This window comes from Acinonyx jubatus, chromosome C1 (genome assembly GCF_027475565.1).
Source record: "Acinonyx jubatus isolate Ajub_Pintada_27869175 chromosome C1, VMU_Ajub_asm_v1.0, whole genome shotgun sequence".
Lineage (NCBI taxonomy): Eukaryota > Metazoa > Chordata > Mammalia > Carnivora > Felidae > Acinonyx > Acinonyx jubatus.
In genome coordinates, this window is record NC_069381.1 from 31,501,560 (window position 1) to 31,522,435 (window position 20,876).

At 39.0% G+C, this 20,876-nt stretch overlaps 1 protein-coding gene across 17 annotated transcripts in view; it reads right to left on the reverse strand.

Annotated features, from left to right (window-relative positions):
* SCMH1 (Scm polycomb group protein homolog 1) overlaps positions 1–20,876 on the reverse strand; it is a 184,610-nt gene that overhangs the window by 39,081 nt on the left and 124,653 nt on the right. For 16 of the 17 annotated variants that reach the window (XM_053212367.1, XM_053212361.1, XM_053212336.1 and 13 more), the window contains 2 exons: positions 4,237–4,469; positions 585–711 (listed from right to left, as the gene is read on the reverse strand). The exons of the other annotated variant lie outside the window; for it this stretch is intronic. In XM_053212367.1, coding sequence (XP_053068342.1) covers positions 585–711; positions 4,237–4,469 — 360 coding nt within the window. The remainder of the gene's footprint in view (positions 1–584; positions 712–4,236; positions 4,470–20,876) is intronic. 17 annotated transcript variants of the gene reach the window in all.

Sequence of the window (20,876 nt, forward strand, 5' to 3'; positions counted from 1 at the left end):
GTTTTCTTAGGCAGCTTATCGGGTTACAGTCGTGCTGAGCGAATAGCCCTGTGGGACCCGGGGCAGTTACTGACTCTTCCTCATGTGTTATAGTGTACCAAAGTTCTTAATGAGAAATATCTCCCACAATCCTGTTTTCTAGATATTCAAGAAAGACTATTTTCACTAGAAAAAAAAAAAATCAGAGCAGTTGCACACGTATTTGAGTGGTGGCAGGAATGCTGTAATGCTGGAAGGATTCTGCAAGGGGTCAGTAAACAGGGAGCACCCCCAAATGGAAAGGATGAGTATTAATACAAAGTGGGCCGGGGGCTCCTGGTGCTGGCCCTGCCTCCACCCCACCCCATGCCCCAGCTCCCCAGCCCTGAGTTCACAGAATATCTATCCAAGTTTCTTCAATTGCTTGGAAAGGATGAAGGTTTCTCTGAAACTATTTCAAGCGCCAAAGATAAAAAAAAATTTTTTTTAAAGATCTGATTTAGGTTTACAAATGGACAGGGGTCTAATTGCTGGTGCAAGACAAGAGAAAGTACAGATACTGGGGCCTGGGCCTTGTTGTAGCTAATACCATGATCTGCTCTTACCTGTGGGGGCCTGCATGGCTGAGCTGGGGATGGTGGCAGCATCTTGGGGTACAGTGCTGGTGTCCGGTTCAGGGGTGCTGGTTGTTGGTGAGGTGGGTGGTGGGTTCAGCAAAGTCCGAGGTTTCCTCTGTCAAAACGGATGGGGAAAAGTTTGCTACCCATGACAGGTAACTTGTCTTCTGATTCCTCTATTCCTAGTACTCAATTCACCCATGAAACGAAATATGTATTTGTGGATAGGGCTGTGTTTTCACTTTGTTTTCCACACGGAATCTTGCCCCAAACTTTACATACAGTAGATGCTTAGTAAATATTTTCTGAATCTATGTACAAGACTCTAGGCTTCTACAGAGCCAGCGCTTAATTCACTGTCATTTATACTAGATTCAATGTTATCATTTGAAATTCCAGGTTCTTCATCAGCTGGGCACACAAAAGTACAAAAGGCTTAAGTCTACTTTGACATTATTTTGTACTTTGCTTCTCTCTTTAAAAATGGAAACGTTCCTTCCCCTAACTACCAATTCGTTCCTCTATCTACCTCTTCAGCTTATCATCTGCCATTTCTTATCTTAAACTTTCTACCCTAAGATTTGAATCTCTAACTAAATTACTTCTCTAAAAGCTCTGCAATTTTACCTGGGCTCTGCTTTTACAGTAATATCTGTCCCTTCTGCCTGGAATGGCCTTTCTTTTTTTTTTTTACCTTATAGATATCTGTTTATCCAGGAATTTTTTTCTAGATGTCCTCTAGATACTGTCTCTTTTGTGCTATCTCTGTACTTTGTATTGCATCTGTCACAATGTATTGTCATATGTATTTACATACTGGGGTCCCCTATTAGCCTGGAGCTCCTTGAGGGTCTGATTCTGAGTACTGTTCCTAGTATGGCAATTGCCATATAATAAGTCTCAATAAATATTTTGAATGAAGCACACAGTACGGAATACCAATAATGGGGGAAGGATTACAAATGATTTAAGAAAAATCGAATATCTCTTCTATGCTGTTCAGGGCAGTCTGTAGGAGAGAAAGATCTCAGAAGGTTCTTTCCAAGAAATAGTTTTCTAAAAGCCTTTCTAAATGCAAGGAAATTGTAATCATCACTGAGGTTCAGAAATCCCTTTTTACTAAATGTCCCATGTTTCCACTGCTGGGAGCTATATAAACCTGTCTGCCTTCTAGGAGTATATTATCTAAAGTGACAGCACCAGTGACAGCAGGCATATATAAGATGGCCTTGTCTGTGGAAGTTATCATACAAACATGAAACATTCAAAGCATACATGGGACATGGACATATCTTTTTTCTTTCTTTTTTTTTTTTTGGACACTGCTTAAAATAAAAGTTTAAATAAACAAGGAGCCAGGAAAGAAAGGAAACATCAGTTCAACTTCACTGAGTTAGTGGTGGGATTTCACGGGGTCCCTGGAGTAACAAGCCTGGTAGGTTAGGACCCCAAATATTGTAGCAGAAAGCAGAGAGATGGAAGACATCATTATTATTTGAGATACATGTATCATATCTATTCATATATTACCTCATCTCCATTTTATTGGTGAGAAAACTGGAGCTCAGAGCCTTACTCAAAGATGTTTCTCACAGTCACACAAGTGGTAAGAAATGGAAATGAGATATAAACCTGTTTGTCTGGCTTCAAAGCCTCTGCTCTAGTCATGAGACCACTTCACTTTAGAAGGGAACAGAAGGGTCATGGGTTAAGTGGAAGGCATATACATTTACAGAAGTAGGCATAAGGACAGGAGGGGGAATTAGCGAGTCAAATGCCAGCCCATAAAATACAGGATAAGATGAGAATTATTGTTTTCAAGAGGGTTGGAAAGAACGGGGACTTTGGTTATTACTATGTTTAGGACTTCCCAAGGAAGCAGAGCAGCAGCGATCATAGAATCGCAGTGTTTAGGTTTTGAAGGATCTCAAAGGCCACTTAATCCAACCATCTCTCTCCTACTTCCCTCTCCTGAAAATATCCCTCCCATATAGTCATCTAGTCCCTGACAAAATGCCTCTAGTGATGGAAGATCACTACTTCCTCCTTCTTTTTCTTCTCTTCTTCTTCTTCTTCTTCTTCTTCTTCTTCTTCTTCTTCTTCTTCTTCTTGGCAGATCACTACTTCTGTTTTGGGATAGATTTAACCGTTCCTTTTATGTTGAGACAAAGTCTATCTGCTTGAGTTTCTACTTTTTAATTCTGTCTTTGCAAACTTTCAAGGTTAATCTGATGCCCTTAAAATGTCTTCACATCATCAAAAGCATGGCTTCTTGGCCTTGGAATCTTTAGAGCCTTCAGTGTCTCTCCATAGCAGGAGAATAAGAAGAGAGTAGTGGAGACAAAAATGAACGAGGACTTGGGCTAGGGGTTAGTGATAGATAGATCAAGAGCACATATATTACATAGAAGATGAGGATGTGATATCAAGAATTCAAAGCCAATAAATAAGATCATCTCAATTAGAACATCATAAGTAAAATCATCCATCCTGCATATATTGAACATTTCCCAAGAGACTAAGATATAAGGCACTACAGGAAAAAAGAGAAAAGAACAAGACTAGGTTCCTGACCTTAAGGAGCTTGTATTCTAGAAGAACTGAAGTCAACTGGAGCTAATACACAAAGCCAAAACAATCAGTCAACCAACCAAACTTAGGGAAGAACTCATGAGATTAGAATGGAGTGCCCAGGGAGAACTAGGTATCATTTCTACATTGAAACTCAGGTGGTCTAGTTCAGGAGGGAGATGCAGAAAATCCCCTGACAAAAAGTGAGTGGAGAAGATGATGCCAAAGGAAGCCCTATAGAAGCAGCTGAGGAACTTTCTTATCAATGGTTTCCCTAAGGAAGACACGCATGAAGAATTGGTCATGACTAAAAAAAGGTGGTTCTTGCAGTAATGGTGCTCAGTGACGCTTGACTCAGCGGTCTTGTCCTGTACTAGATGTAAGCGTTAGCTCCTTCAGGAAATGTGGGAGAGTACCCATGGTGCCCATGGTAAGGCAGCAGTGACCCTGGAACTAGAACATGTGGGGCCCCATCTCTGGAACCTTTGCCATTTATTAGCTATGTGACCTTAGGGAAGTCCTTTCACATCTCTTAAGTCTCAGTTTACTTCACTATGAAATGACATTAACATCATTCATCTCCTAGGTTCTTGTGATCATCACGTGATATGTATGTTATGGTGTCTGATAACAGAACCTTATACTCTTATACTTGCTAGGTATTCAGTAATGGTCTTTCCTTCTTCTTAAAAGAAGGGGCAGGATTAGAAAAAGAAATACATGTACAGAGTCAATTTTCTGTTTCTGTTCATGTGCTTGGGCATTCATTCTGGGTAGGTTAACAATTAGGAGCAGGGCCTTTCATTGAGGGAAGACATTAGACCAGAATTTCCTCAAATGTAACTCTCACAGTCAAAATGTGTTTCTTATCCACACCATCCTACTCTACATTACCAATTCCCAGGTAAGTTAGCTAAGCAGGGATGACAATGTAGGAGATTCCTGTTTAAAAGTATACACAAGGTGGAAAATAGGGCCAGACATGCCCTTTTCCAAGATGGATGGATATGGGTGAGTTACCCCTTTATAACCCTTTATCCCTTTCTGGGAAACCCACATTTTTACCTACCTTACTGCCAGGTTTGGGACCCCTCTTCTTTGGGAATTTCAAAGGTTCAGCTGACTTGGATGGGGTAGAGATGGGGTGGGGAATTAGGGGCTTGGGTGTCCGGCCCCGCTTCTTTCCTGGTTTACGCCCCCTCTGCCCTGGTTGATGGTCCAAGATAGTTTTGGTGCTGCTGTGGATGCTGGGCTTCTCAGTGTTCACATCAGATGCAGGATAGGGATTCTTTGGAATCACAACTGCAAGAAAAAGACTCATTCTATCACCCCCTCCACCCACCTGCATTCCCATCCCAAACAGAGGGGGAAAAAAAAAAGACTTGCTACTTCTGCTTGGGTAGTTTTATCCCAAGAAGCTAGTTTCCTGGCATCTGACCTAAATGTTAGAAAATCTCACAGGAGAACTGAATTTAGATTGGTTAGAATTGGAAGTTTTAATTATTTCTGGCAGATGCAGAGAAAATATTAAATTTTTCTCCCCAAGGCATCTAGTTAAAGCATATAAACAGAACCCATAGGTTCAGAGATGGAATGACTTTTAGAAGCCTACAATCTCTTCCTGCTAAGAATGAAGATCCAAGGCTCAAAAGAGGAAATGATACCTTCAGGTTACACAGTGAACAGGGGATAAAGACTTATGTTTTAAACTGGGCCCGGACAACCAAGTTAGGAATTTTCTACATCAATTCACTTAAAGTTTTAGTGTGATCATTGCAATGAGGAGTATTGAAACACATGGACATACATACACACATCTGACAGCACCTCTCCTTACACCCTTACTTTAAAAATTGTTTCTCCATATTACCTTCAAGGTGAAGTCCAAATTCTTTACTCTGATATCCAAGCACTTTTGCGACCTTACCCATGACTTGCTCTCCAGTTATGTCCGATGTCATTCTCTGACACACATTCCCCACCCCCACCCCCATGCTCTAGCCCAATTGTTTCCCACAGTCAAATGTTCTGCCCCCGTAGCCCAATTGTTTTCTGCACACCATTTCATTCAAGCAAACATCAATACTCAGTTTTCAACACTCTGCTCCAGGGCCACCTCCTCATTGAGGCCTTGTGTGACTATTCCCCAAGTTAAGTCAGTGCCACTTCCCCCCACACCCCAAGCATTCTATACATATCTATGTCAGTACACTTTCCATTTTATATCTAACTATCCATCTTCTCCTTAAGGCACATCTAATTCACTCCACAAATAGTTACTGAGCACTTACTATAGGTTAGCAAAACACAGTTTTCACTCTCATGGAGCTTACCTCCTCGTTGGGGAGACAGAAAACAGACAAATAAATACATAACATAAGGGCAGGTAAGTGCTGTGATTAAAACTAAAGGCGGGTGAGGAAAGCCCACTCTGAGGAGGTGATATTTACACCGAGAGCTCCCCAGTGAAATAAAGGCAAAGCATTATGACCATGTGAGGAAAGGGCCTTCCAGGTAGGGGGCACATAACAAGTGCAAAGATCCAGAGATGGGGACATGTTAGTGTGTCTGAGAAACAGTAAGGAGGTCAGTATAGCTAGAATTGAGTGAGTGAAGAGTGTCGGAGGTTCAGGTTAGAAAGGGAGTAGCAATAAGATCGTGTAGGCCTTTGCAGAGGATGAAAATGAATTTGAACTTTCTAAGTATGAAGGGAAGCTGCTGGAGGATTATGAGCAGGGGAGTGGCAGGATGTACTTGAAAGGAACCTTCTGGCGGGAGGGAGCAGGAGTAGAACTAGGCAGGCTAGTTCATAAGCTAATTCCAGTGGGCAGGTAGAGGATAATGCTGTTTATGCTTCTAGGTAGGATATAATAAATTATGACGAAAAGTCAGATACATTCTTGAAGAGACACTGCAGTGTTGTAGAAATCACAGGGACTAGATGAACTGGAACTCCAGACCTGAGTGGGGGAAGGGCTTCCGAGGTAGCTGACGCTGTTTTGTTTCCTGAGGGCATTTGTCAGTTTGGGGCATGAACTGAGGCTCAGGCTTGGCCTATGCAGAGGACCTCTACCGGAGGAAAGAGAAATCCAATAGGCTGCTATGACTGATTGGTATTTGAGCTCCATACATGTGTCCAATTTTCCCCATGGGGCATTTGCTGAGTTCTGAGTCTGCACAATGGAGATGTGAAGCTAGGCCAAGAGCTTATAACAAGGCAGAATGAAATCTCTCATAATTTTGTGGTTTTAGGGGATAAATGAGGTCCCACTAGAAGGAGGAGGTGTACCTCAAACATACCTCCTCAAGATAAATGCCATATTCTGAAATTGTAAGGAGTAAGAGGTTAAAGAGCCAAACCCCTAACCTCTCAAAGGTAGGACAATCTCTTGCAATTTTTCAGGGCTAAGGAGATAGAGACCTATTAGGTTCTCAGTCAAGAGCCCAGGAGGGCCCATGTCCAAGAAACAGGGATAAGCTACAGGTACAATCCAGACCTGGAGTAGCTCAATCCATGATTAGATTCAGAGAATCAGGTCCTTATCCTAATTAGATTAACAGAAGTAAGGAAGAATTATATCTGATGGAAGATACTACTGGGAGCCTTAACGGTTCTTTTATATAAAATATCCAGTATATCACACAAAAAATATTAGATATAATAAGAGGCAGAAAAAAGTGGTAATCAAGAGAAAATACAGACAATAGGAGATTTATATATGATCCAGATAGAGGAACAGAGACTTTAAAGTAATCATAATTAATATGTAAAGAAAGTAGAGGAAAAGATGAACAAAATGTAAGAAAAGGTAACACCCACAGAAAACTGGAATCTATATGAAAAATTAAATGAACATACTGGAATTAAAAACATGAGATATTAAGAACTCGTTGGATGGATTTAAGGGAAGACAAGATCCAGCAGAAAAAAGGATGAATGAACTTGAAGAAAAATCAATAGAAAACATCCAAAATGAAGCAAAAGTATGGAAAAAACAGATTAGAGCATTAGAGACATGTGGGTATAGTCAATGGATCCAAAATATGAGTTACTATAATCCCAGAGCAAGAAGACAGAGAGAATGAGGCAAAAGTAATATTTAGAAACCAATGAAAGAAGAAAGAGCTCAGCAATTGACAAGCAGCAAAAATCCAAAAAAATACCTCAAACTATACCAAGACACATAACTGTTAAACTGCTGAAAATAAAATATAAAATACAAATAAAATGAAAGACAGAGATAAATTTTTTAAAGCAGTCAGAGAGAAAAGAGGCATCTTATCGGAGCATCAGTAAGATTGATGGCTGACTTTTTAACAGAAACTATAGAAGCCAGAAGCAACAGAATGATATATTAAGGGGCTAAGATATACAAACTGCCAACCTACAGTTCTATACCCAGTGAAAATTTCCTTCAAAAGTGAAGGTGAAATAATTATTTTCAGATAAATCAAAGCTGAGAGAACTTGTTACTAGCGATCTAAACTATGGGAAATAAAACGGAAGTTCTTCAGGCTGCAGAAAAGTAATCCCAGATAGAATGATGAAACTGCAGAAAGAAATGAAGAGCCTAAGAAAGGGTAACTATGTGGCTAGATATAAAAGAATTTAGAACAAGAACTGACTATTTAGAACAAGAAGTTATAAAATGGTTTGTAGAGTTTACAACATATGTATTAGTAAATTATATGAAACCAATAGCACACAGGATGAAGTAGGGGACAAAAGGAGTTAAACTTTGTTAAGAATTTTGCATTATTTGGGGACTGGTTACAAAACACTTATTTAAGGAAGACTTTGATAAGTCCATGATACATATTTGCATAGTATAGCTAACTAAAATAAATAAATTCTGCTGTGGTTAAATAATTATACAAGAATGTATACTAAAAGCTATGGAGAGAGAAATCGAAGAATAAAATATATCTGATTAATCCAAAAGAAGTCAAGAAAGGAAGAATAAAGAAATGTGGAAGAACTCAAAGAGAAAACAGAAAGCGAAATGCAAAATAGTGACTTAAATCCAAATGAATGATTATATTAAATACAAGTGGATTAAGTAAAACAATTAATAGGAAAAAATTAACATACTGCACCAAACTTCCCCCGTCCCAGTACCCCAATTAGATCTGTTTACATGAGGGCCTTGAAATACAAGGACATGTGAAATATAACATAGATAAAAAGATACAAACAGATGTAAAAACATATACCCTGTAAACATTAAACAAAAGAAAGCTCTTGTGGCTATATTAATGTCAGACAAGTCAGTCTCTAAGGCAAGACGTATGATTAGACTAAAAAGGAACATTTCATCAAGATAAAATAGTCAATTCAAAAGGAAACTATAATAACCTTAAATTTATATATATCTAATAACACAAAATGTATAAAGAGAAAGTTTAGAAAACGAAAAGAACAAATAGACAAATACAAATTATGAATTGGAGATTTCAACATATCTCTCTCAGTAACTGATAGGTTAAGAAGCTGAAAAAAACAAAACAAAACAAAACAAAACGGTAAGGGTAGGGAAGATGTGAATAACTCAATTAACTAACAACATAAAATAACCAATTAACCAACCAACTTAATTGACATATATAGAACACTACACCCAATGTGTATAGAATTCACTTTCTTTTCAAATACTTATGGAATATGCTGGGTGAACAAGCAATCCTGAATAAAGTTCAAAGAATTAAAATCACACAGAACAAGTTCTCTAACCACAGCAGCATTAAATAATTAATTAATTACAGTTTTAGTCTCAGCCACAGTCTTCAATAACATTTATTTTTATTAAAAAAATTTTTTTTAATGTTTTATTTCTGAGAAAGAGAGAGACAGAGAGCACAAGCTGGGGATGGGGCAGAGAGAGAGGCAGACACAGAATCGGAAGCAGGCTCCAGGCTCTGAGCTGTCAGCACAGAGCCCGACGTGGGGCTTGAACTCATGAACCGTGAGATCATGACCTGAGCCGAAGTCAGGCGCTTAACCGACTGAGCCACCCAGGCGTCCCAATAACATTTATTTTTAGAAAACACTGTTGCTTTGGTGTTTTAGGAAAACTTTTACAAATCCCTCTATATTAATAAATTCTAATGCAGCAGGAAGATAAACAAGTTAGCGTGTTCAGTTCCACTACCAGTAACACAGAAATATTTACAGCTCTAAAAACACAGACCTGCAGGCAGGAACTTAAGGAATTGCAGATTCTTCTGTACCAGCTGATTCAACTTATACATCTGCATTCATTTGTTTATTCTAATCACTGCTTAATAAACTGTGTCTTAGAAGTGAAAAGGAAGATTCTTATATTTTTCTGCTTTGATACCCTTCAGTCTTTTTTCCTTTTAAAAAATTTTTTTATTTGAGTATAGTTGACATACAATGTTACATTAGTTTCAGATGTACAACACAGTGATTCAACATCCCATTATATGTTATGCTGTACTCACAAGTGTAGCTGACATCTGTCACCACACAATGCTATTATAATATCATTAAGTATATTTCCTATGATGTAGCTTTTATTTTCACACCTTATCCATTCCATAACTGGAAGCCTGTATCTCCCACTCCCCTCCGTCCAACCACAGTGGAATTTAAATAGGAATCAATAACAGGAAATTAACTGGAAAAGTCCCAAATGCTAAGAAATAACTCAAACACCATAAAAATAGAAATAAGAAAATTCTTGGAACTTAAAATTCATGAAAAAATGACAGATCCAAATGCGTGAGATTTAGCTAAAGCAGTGTTCAGAGGGAAATGTATAGCTTTCAATGTTTATATTAGAAGAGAAGAAAGGTTAAATAGTGATCTAAGCTTCTACTTCAAAAAGCTAGGAAAAGAACAGCAAACTGAACTCAAAAAAAGTAGAAATAAGGAACTAATGTGAGTGGATAAGTCAATGGAAAAAAGAAAGCAGACATATTACAGAGAAAATCATCAAAGGTTGGTTCTTTGAAAAGATAACCCCTTGACAAGCCTGATTAAGGAATGTAAAAAGGAAACACAATCTACAAATATCAAGAATAAAAGAGTGGATTTCATTATAGATAACCCAGACATTAAAAAGATAATAATAGGACATAATGAATAACTTAATGCAACTACATTTGAAAATTCAGATGTAATGGGAAACTTCCTTGAAAAGATGACTTATTAAAATGGACACAAGACCAAATAGAACATGAAGGGCTGTGTACATAATAAAGAGATTGAAATTGAAATGAAAAACCTTTCTGCAAAGAAAATTACAGGCCCAGATGCCTTCACTGGCGAATTCTAGCAAACATTTAAAGAAGAAATAAAAATAACAACAGAGTGTACAAAGTCTCTTCAGATAAATGGAAGAGGGACACTCCCCAACTCATTTTATGAGGCCAATGTAATCCTCATACCAAAGCATGACAAAGATATTACAAGAAAACAAAACTATAGACTAATATCCCTCATGAACATAGATGCACAATCTTTAACAAAACATTAGCAAACTGAACGCAGCAATATATAAAAAGGATAATATATTGTGACTAAGTAGTTTGTATCCCAGATATACAGATTGTTTAACAACAGGAAAAAAATCAGCTGAAGTTACCACATATACAAAATAAAGAAGAGAACCCATATATCATCTCAATAGATGCAGAAAAAAAGCATTTGACAAACTTTAATGCTCATTCATGATAAAAATTATCAGCAAATTTGGAATTTCCTTAAGGCAAGGGCATCTATAAACAGCAGAGGCAACAGCACACTTAACGGTGAAATATTGAATACTTTATTACTGAATCATGGAACAAGATAAAAATATTCACCATCATCACTTCTATTCAACATTGTATTGCAGGCCAATGTAACAAGAAAAAGAAATAAAAGCTACAAATATAGGTTGTAAAAAAGAGCATTATTTGCACATGACATGATTTTTTACATAAACCATTCCCCTCCCACCTACAAAATCTACTTAAAATTAAAAAATGAGGGCACCTGGGCATCTTAGTTGGTTACACATCTGGCTCTTGACTTTGGATCAGGTCATGATCTCACGGTTTGTGAGATTGAACCCCACAATGGGCTCTGTGCTGACAGTGCGGAGCCTGCTTAGGTTTCTCTCTCTATCACTTTTTCTCTGCCCCTTCCCCACTTGTGTGCTCTGTCTCTCTCTCTCTTTCCCTCTATCAAAATAAAGAAATAAACTTAAAAAAAAATTGGAAAGGTCACTAGATATAATCCAATATACAAAAATCTATTTCTATATATACTAATAATTAGAAAATGAAATTTAAAAACCCTAAATCAAATACTCAGTGAAAGATATGCAATACAATCACACTAAAAACTGTAACACATACTAAGAGAAATTAAAGATCTAGATAGCACATGGTCATGAAGAGATCTGTCACTTTCAGGGTTTAGAAGACTCAAATTGCCCTCTCAATGCTCATCAAATTGATTTAAAGAGTCAATGCAATTCCAATCAAAATCCCAGCAGTTTTTCTGTAATGTGTGTGTGTCCAAATTACCAAGTTAATTCTAAATTTTATTAGGAAATGCAAAGGATCTAGAATAGCCAAGTCAATCTTGATAAGTAACAGCAAAGCTGGAGGGAATACTTACATCATTAGATATCAAGATTCATTATAATAGAGTAATGAAGACATGTGATACTGGTGTTAAAGACAGATAGTCAAATAGATCAATGGAACAAAACAGAGTCCAGAATTAGACCTACATATCCAGTCATCTTATTTATGACAAAGGTGCCCCTGAAACTGTATGGTGGTGGTGGTGGTAGAGGGCAACACGACTTCTTCAATAAAATTGTGCTGAGTCAAATAGATATCCACATGGAAAAGAATGAGACTTGAACCCTACACTTCATATTAGATACGAAAATTAACATGAAATCTAAAACATCAAACTTTTCCAAGAATACAGAGGGCACTATCTTCAAAACTTTGGTGGAAGCAAGATTAAACATGGCATGCAAAGCATTAATTACAAAAAAAACTGACCCATGTGACTTCATTAAAATAAAAAATTCCTGTTCCTCAAAAGACAACATGAAGAAAGCAAAAGTGAAACCTAGGGAGTGGGAAAGGATACACAAAACACGTAGGTCAGAAAAGTAATATCCAGAAAATATTCAAAATCTCCTAAAAGTATGGAATAAAAAGAATGACATTCCACTTGTAAAAAGATGACACTGGAAGAGCCATGTCACAAAACTGAATATACAAATAGCCGATAAGGACATGAAAAGTTGCTGAACATTATTGGTTACCAAGTAAAGTGCAAATTAAAGCTGTGAGACACTACATCTCCCCCAAAACTGCTAAAATGGAAGGTCTGACAGTACCTGAATCGGTGAGGAGTACCAAGCAACTAGCACACTCGTGCATCGCTGATGGCAATGGAAATCACTCTGAAAAACCACTTAGCTTTATGCTCTGCCCCAGCAATCCCACACCTTGGGATATACCCAAGAGGAACGAGTGGCACAACCACCAAAAGACATGTACTAGAATGTTCACAGCAGCATTTTTCAGAAGACTCCCTGGGAGGGATTTCAGGCATTATCTAAAAGGTCTGAAGATATACATACTCTATGATTCAGCAATTCTGATCTCAGGTATAAACTCCAGAGACATTCTTGAGCATGTACACTTAACATACATGTAAATGAATGGTTATAGCAGTGTTATCTGTAGTAACTGAAAACCTGACATGATCCAATGCCCATTATCAGTAAAATGTACTTTTAAAAAAACGTAGTTTTCAGAGTATGGTCTGAGAACTCCTTCCTTGAAATCCTTTTGGGGGTCTGTAAGATGAAAATTATTTTCATGATACTAAACCATTATCTCCCCTTTTCACTCTCACTCTGTCACATGGAGTTTTCCAGAGGCTATATGTGTGATATCTTCATTCTGACAGCTAATGGAGTATGTATTTGCATAATATACAAGTATATTCTTATGTTTTAAAAAGTTCTAGGTTTTAATTTCTAACACAGTGATATGGATAACCCCCAGAAAGACCTTGGGGTCTTAAGGGATACAAAAGTTTCCTGATACCAAAGGATTTGAGAACCACTGATCTCTAATTATAATCACTTCCTTGCCTTTCTTTTTCCAACACACTTACCTAGAAAAAACCCCAATCTAATTCTCTACCTGTTCCACACCCAAACCTCAGTAACTTAACATGCCAAATGTTTAAACTGATTACTGTAACCCTAAGATTGCCCCCTATATCTCTAGTAACAGACTATGGAACCTGAGCTGGGCAGGGAGGTAAGTCATTTATTTACTTTGGAGTTCCTGCCATCACATGACAAGGTGCCAAGTTCCTAGCTGGGGCCTAGCACATGTTTGTAGAATAAAAAAAAGAAAACAGATATAAGAGATGAACTGAACAGGGCTTTACCTGGCCTTCTAACAGTCAGAAAATAGTTGTTTTTCCTCCTTCTTCTCTTTTCCCTTAAGGCTAGATATAAAAGTCCATGATGCCAACTGCTAAAGAGGTTGCCCTCTCCAGCCTGAAAGATCTGGGCAGAAGAAACTAACAAATTATATTTAACAGTTCAGAAAAATCAGGGCATGCAGGTCATGTGTGAGAAGCTAGCACTGAGATTAAACTTCATACTAATTTAAAAGCTTCTTGATAATGGATTTCTTAAGCTGTCCTTAGGGATTGCAGGATTTGGAAGTTCTTCCCATCAGGAAGCCCTATTCTGCCACATTCTAACTTAATTATCCTAGTTGGAAAAAAAAAAATTAGAGTGATATCAGGGGACTGGGGATCTAATTCTAGTTCTGTCCCTTATGGTATGACCTTGAGTGTGTCATTTAAGCACAATCTTTTCTTATTTTTCCAAATGTAAATAATTAAATAATTTAATGACTGCCCTACTTCAGAGAGAAATGAAAGATCAGAATATTCTCCAACACATTTTGATGCTACTGAGTTTGACAGCATCATACCCTTAACTGACAAAATTCTTGGACATTCATGTGGCCTTCCTAACAACCTTGTGAAAGCTGCATATTATTCTCCTTTGACAACTAAGGAGAGCAAGCCTTGGAGAAGTGAAGGGGCAGAGCCAGGCAAGATTCTAGTCTTTGGAGTCTTCACTGGCACACATTCTGCCATACAGCCTAGGAGGAAGAAAGCAATCTCTCTTCCTTCAGGAGCTCGGGATGGGGCAATTCATATGTTAATTAGTTGACCACATCAGTTGAAAATTTAGTAAATTATCTCAAGTGAAAAAAACCCCAACAGGATTGTTGTCCTGGAAAAGCACAATGTTGAGAAGGTTACTAATCTTTACACAATTAATCACGATTCAGTGGGTATGGACTGGTGTAGAGAAGGCACAAGACAAACCTAGAACACACTGATCAGTAAGTAATAGGGATGCTCAGAAAGTGATGGGGTCATGCCAAGAGGACACAGGAGCCAACTTCAAGGGGTTTCCACTGGCCAAATCTGGAACATTTTGAGCATCAAAACAAATAATGATAATAAATTATTACTGAATCAACTAAGTGTGGGTCCATCCTGATGTAACTAATGCATAAATAAAACACAGACGAGAAGGGAAAGCTGTTGCTTATAGTAGAACCCCAACTAATAAATGTGGAAGAAGTGGGGGAATTAGAAAATAGCCATTTGGGTAATAACTGATTCAGGCAAGACTCATCAACAGATGCTAAAACGATTGGGTGAAAATTTGGTGAGAAACAGGAAATTTATAGTCTCAAAGTATTTCTCCACTGGAGGAATTTCTCCACAAGATTATTAATTAATTACAAAGGAATGAACTGAAAAACTTGGTAGACACCGCCTTAACCAAGTAACCAAAGTTACTGCGGTAATGGGACAAACACATATCCTGTATCTCCAAATGTGACACTTTGAGAAGAATGTCACCTCAAGCTCTGTGCTGACAGCTCTGCTTTGGATTCTGCGTCTCCCTGTCTCTCTGCCCCTCCCCGGCTCACACACTCTCTCTCCCTCACTCTCTCTGTCTCTCTCTTTCTCAAAAATAAATTAAACATTAAAAAATGTATAACTTGAAATGTATAACCAAAAATATATAGCCTAACCGTGAGATAATATCAGACAAACCCAAATTGAGCCTCTGTCTATAAGATAACTGAACAAACATTTATAAAGAAATATTGAGGTCATGAGAGACAAGGAAGAATGATGGAAAGACTGTTCCAGATTAATGGAGACTAAAAAGACATGACAATTAAGTGCAACTCATGAACCCAAATTTTCTTTTCCCAAAAGGGCATTATTGGGATGATTGGCAAAATAGGAATAAAGTTTATAAATTAGCTACTGGTATTGTATTGATATTAATTTTCTGGTTTTAATAATGTTAAAAGGCCTACAGATTAGCTCTAAACACCATATCCGTGTTAGTTTTCTGATTTTTTTCTAAGATTTTATTTTTAAGTAATCTCCACACCCCATGAGGCTTGAACTCACAACCCCAAGATCAAGAGTCACGTGCTTCACTGAGTCAGCCATGCACCCCTAATTTTCTGATTTAATAATAGTACTATGCTTATAGAAGAGCATGCCCTTGCTTTTGGAAAATATACACTGAAGTCTTTAATAGTAAAGGGACATTATTACACAAGTCATGGTCAAATGGTTCAGAAATATGTATTACTTATTTAGAGAGCCTAATAGTGCAAATGTGATAAGTGTTAGTATTTGGAGAATTCTTTCTTTAAAAAATTTTTTAAGTTTATTTATTTATCTTGAGAGAGAGGGAACAGGGGCAGAGAGACATGGAGAGAATCCCAAGCACTGATGGTGCTTGATGCACTGACAGTGTGGAGCCCATTGTGGGGCTCCATCTCCTGAACTGCAAGATCATGACTTGAGCCAAAATCAAGAGTCAGATGCTCAATCTGTAAAGAACTTGCCAAACTCCACACCCAGAAAACAAATAATCCAGTGAAGAGATGGGCAGAAAACATGAATAGACACTTCTCTAAAGAAGACATCCAGATGGCCAACAGGCACATGAAAAGATGCTCAACGTCACTCCTCATCAGGGAAATACAAATCAAAACCACACTGAGATATCACCTCACGCCAGTGAGAGTGGCTAAAATGAACAAATCAGGAGACTATAGATGCTGGAGAGGATGTGGAGAAACGGGAACCCTCTTGCACTGTTGGTGGGAATGCAAACTGGTGCAGCCACTCTGGAAAACAGTGTGGAGGTTCCTCAAAAAATTAAAAATAGATATACCCTATGACCCAGCAATAGCACTGCTAGGAATTTACCCAAGGGATACTGGAGTGCTGATGCATAGGGGCACTTGTACCCCAATGTTTATAGCAGCACTTTCAACAATAGCCAAATTATGGAAAGAGCCTAAATGTCCATCAATTAATGAATGGATAAAGAAATTGTGGTTTACATACACAATGGAATACTACTTGGCAATGAGAAAGAATGAAATATGGCCTTTTGTAGCAACATGGATGGAACTGGAGAGTGTTATGCTAAGTGAAATAAGTCATACGGAAAAAGACAGATACCATACGTTTTCACTCTTATGTGGATCCTGAGAAACTTAACAGAAGCCCATGGGGGAGGGGAAGGGGAAAAAAAAGTTAGAGAGGGAGGGAGGCAAACTATAAGAGACTCTTAAAAACTGAGAATAAACTGAGGGTTGATGGGGGGTGGGAGGGAGGGGAAAGTGGGTGATGGGCATTGAGGAGGGCACCTGTTGGGATAAGCACAGGGTGTTGTATGGAAACCAATTTGACAATAAATTTCATATTAAAAAAACTCAAGGAATTAAAGCTGCTTATCAATTGGAAAAGAAAAAAAGAGTCAGATGCTCAACAGGTGCCCCTGGAAAATTCTTTGTATTACTATTGTAATTTTTCTGTAAAGCTGAAATTACGTCAAAATAAAGTTTTAAAAGAGATTCATGAGTGTGGTACCAAAATGTACACATACACAGGGGATATAAGAACCTGGAGTGGGGAGTGCCTAACTCTGCAAGGGAAGGGACAGGGGGCTAGGGAGACAGGCAAGTGAGACTTGTCAGGCAAGATTTCAAGGAGACAATTTAACAAATCTTTGAAGAATGAATAGATCTTGCATTAGGAAAAGGGCAAGGGTGGAGGGTGAGTAAGGGTACTTCAAACATAGGAGACAGGATGTAGAAAGGCATAGAGCTGTAAAAAAGGGATGGTTACATGAGGACCCATGGGTAGTTCTGTATGGCTTAAGTCCATACAAAGGAGAAGCAGAGAAGGTTAGAGACAGAGATTGAAGCCAGCTTGAGAAGAGTCCATAGGACATTTGAGGAGCTCTAACGCACAAAGACTCTGCCAAGAGATGCAGTGGGTACTACGGCCCTCCATCTGGAAAAAGTAATGGTGAGGTTCATCGGAAAGACAAAAGTACATCTAAGGCAGGGCAGTAGCACATAAAGTTGTGTAGAACTGGTCTCCCCTCCTTGAAAAATTTCTTCTGATACGTGCACATAGGTGTGTATCTAATCCTTACTCCCTTGCTATAATAATGACTAATAATGTTGCTAAAAGGCAGACAAACTGTTAAGACTAAGAATGGAGAAATGAAGCAGTTTACAACTGGATGCCCCTAATGACGGAGTTAAATTTGCTTAAAAGGAACTGATATTTATTGGGCGCTTACTGTAAAACACACAGTACAGCTATGGACAATTATCATCATCAATAACATTTGGTTCGGTGCATAAGATGCAGTATATACTGGCAGTTAAAACAATGGGTTTTGAAGTCTTGCCTACGAGGCAAATATTATTTCTATTTAACGGATGAAGCTACTGAAACCTGAGTAACTTGGCCAAGGCCACGTAAGTAAGGAGGCAAGGCTGGAATTCAAATCCAGAATGTCTGACTCCAAAACCCTTGCTCTTTCCCTCATACCATTCACTCATTTGTTCATTCATTCATCCAGAAAACATTCTGTATGAGGAATATATTGCATGGTAGGGAGGCTCCACAGTATGAACCAGGGGTATAAAGTATATAAATTAATCTCTGATGGTGATAAGTGCTATGAAGAAAAAACAGAGCAATGTGACAGAGAAGACAGAAAGATAGTCAAGAAAGGCTCTTTGAGCAGGTGACATTTGACCTGAGACTGGTGTGACAGGAAGGAATCAGCCATGTGAGGATCTAGGGCAGAGTGTCCCAGCAGAAGAGACAGCAGGTGTAAAGGCCTAAGAAAATAATGAGCTTGACTTGTTTAAGAAACAAAAAGAAGGCCAGAGAGACTGCAGCAGGGTGAATCGAAGAAATAAAATGGCACAAGAGGGAGTCAGAAAAATAGGTGGGGTCAGATCATGCAGGGCCTTCTGGGTCATGGTAAGAACATGATCTAATTTCCTTTTGAAAAAGAGCTCCCTGGACGGTCTGCAGAGAATGGAAACAGAGACATCAGTTAGGATGATGGTCTGTAGAAGCCCATGCAGGTAACAATGGCAGAGGTTAATGTGACAGCTGTGGGGGTACAAATAAGTGGATAAACACAAGATGGGTTTTGTAAGCAGGGGGAGGTAAAGAATAACTGAAGATGAATTTTAGGGTTTCGATCATTTTCCGAACAGGGAAGACTAAAGGAGTAGAAGGTTTGGGAGGAGACAGGTTGGGACTTGAGAATCTGTTCTGGCCATATCATGTGCTAAATGACTTTTAGATATTAGAGATAACAAGTAGATAGTCAAATAAATGAGTCTGGAGTTCTACAGAAAGGTCAAGGGTAGAGATATAATTTTGGTAGTAATTAGCATATAGACCATATACAAAGACGGGACTGATTGAAATCACTTGGGAGGAGAGAAGACTATATAGCACAGTACAGGAGAGGGCCTAGGACTGAGCCTTGGAGCACTCCAAAAAATAGAGGCTGAAAAGTGAAGGCCAGCCAAAAGAGACTGAGAAGTCATAGAGAGTGGGATAAGAACTGAAAATCCAGAGAGTGTAACATCCCAGGAGCCAAGAGAAGGTAGTGGTTCAAGGAGGGAGTGATCAGTTGTGCTGGAAGTTAGAGACACAGCAAAATGAAGTCAGAGAAGGCTTTGTTATCTCGGAGGTCGATGTGTACTTGGTAAGAACAGCTCACTAGAACAGTGGGGGCTGAAGACCAGTTGGAGAGGGCTAAAGAGTGAATGGAAGGCAGAAAGAGTGCTTATAGAGGAGTTTTGTTTATTTATTTATTTTATTTTATTTTTTTAATGTTTATTTATTTTTGAGACAGAGAGAGATAGAGCATGAGCAGGGGAGGGGCAGAGAGAGAGGGGGGACACAGAATCTGAAGCAGGCTCCAGGCTCTGAGCTGTCAGCACAGAGCCCAACGTGGGGCTCGAACTCACGGACTGCAAGATCATGACCTGAGCCGAAGTCGGACACCCAACCAACTGAACCACCCAGGCACCCCAGGAGTTTTGTTTTTTTAGACGTTTTATTGTGTGTAGTAGGCTGAATGGTCTTCAGATAGGTTTATACCTTAATCTTAGAACCTATAAATATGTTACATGGCAAAAGAAATTTTGCAGGTGTAATTAATGTTGAACTTTTTTTTTTTTTAATGTTTATTTATTTTTGAGGGAGAGAAAGAAACAGCACAAGCAAGGGAGGGCAGTGAGAGAGGGACAGAGGGAGACACAGATTCCAAAGCAGGCTCCAGGTTCTGAACTGTCAGCACAGGGCCTGATGTGGGGCTCAAACTCATGGGACCGCAAGATCATGACCTGAGCCGAAGTCGGATGCTTAACTGACTGAGCCCCCTAGGTGCCCCAAGGTTGAACTCTTAAAATAGGGAGATTATCATAAATTATTCAAGTGGGCCCAGTCTAATCACATGAATCCTTACAAGCTAAGGACGTTCTTTGGCTGGAAGTAGGGGAGATGAGACAGAAGGGGGAGATGAGAGTGATGCAAACAAAGTGTGTGAAGGACTCAACCTTCTGTTTTCACTTTGAAGATGAAAGGGGCCACCAGCCAGGGGACGTAAGAAGTTTCTAGAAGCTAAGATTCTGCCCTCCCTGCCAGACATCAGCTAGCAAGGAAATGGAGTTCCAAGCCTACAACTGCATGGAACTGAATCCTTCCAACAACCCAAATGATCCTGAAAGCAGATTCTTCCTCAGAGCCTTCGGTTAATAAGAATTCAGGCTGGCTAGACTCTGGCCGTGTGTGACTGGAGCAGAGAACCAATGATCTCACCAGACTTCTGACTTACAGAACTGTGATGTAATAAATTTGTGTTGTTGTAAGCCACCAAGTTTGTGGTCATTTGCTACAGCAGCCATAGGAAATTAATCTGCTGTGAAACTTCAGAGATGCAGGGCAGACACAGTCAAGGGAGAGTTTTGAAAGATGGGGGTCATCAGAACATGTCTGTATGCTGATAAGGATGTTTCAGAAAGGCGGGGTTGAAGGAGAAAACCCGTGAAGTAGATGAAGGAGAGGCAAGACAGGATGTAACAAAGAGAACAAGGGGAGGGCTGGTCTTTGATAAGGGCAGGGACTCTTCATCTACTGCGGTAACAAGCAAGCACCATAAACTGTGCTGTGGCCTCCCTACACTGCTCTGTACCAGCTTGTCACTGGGCAATCGATGGTGATACTGAACCCTTCTCTTTGAAATGTTCTTTTGGCCC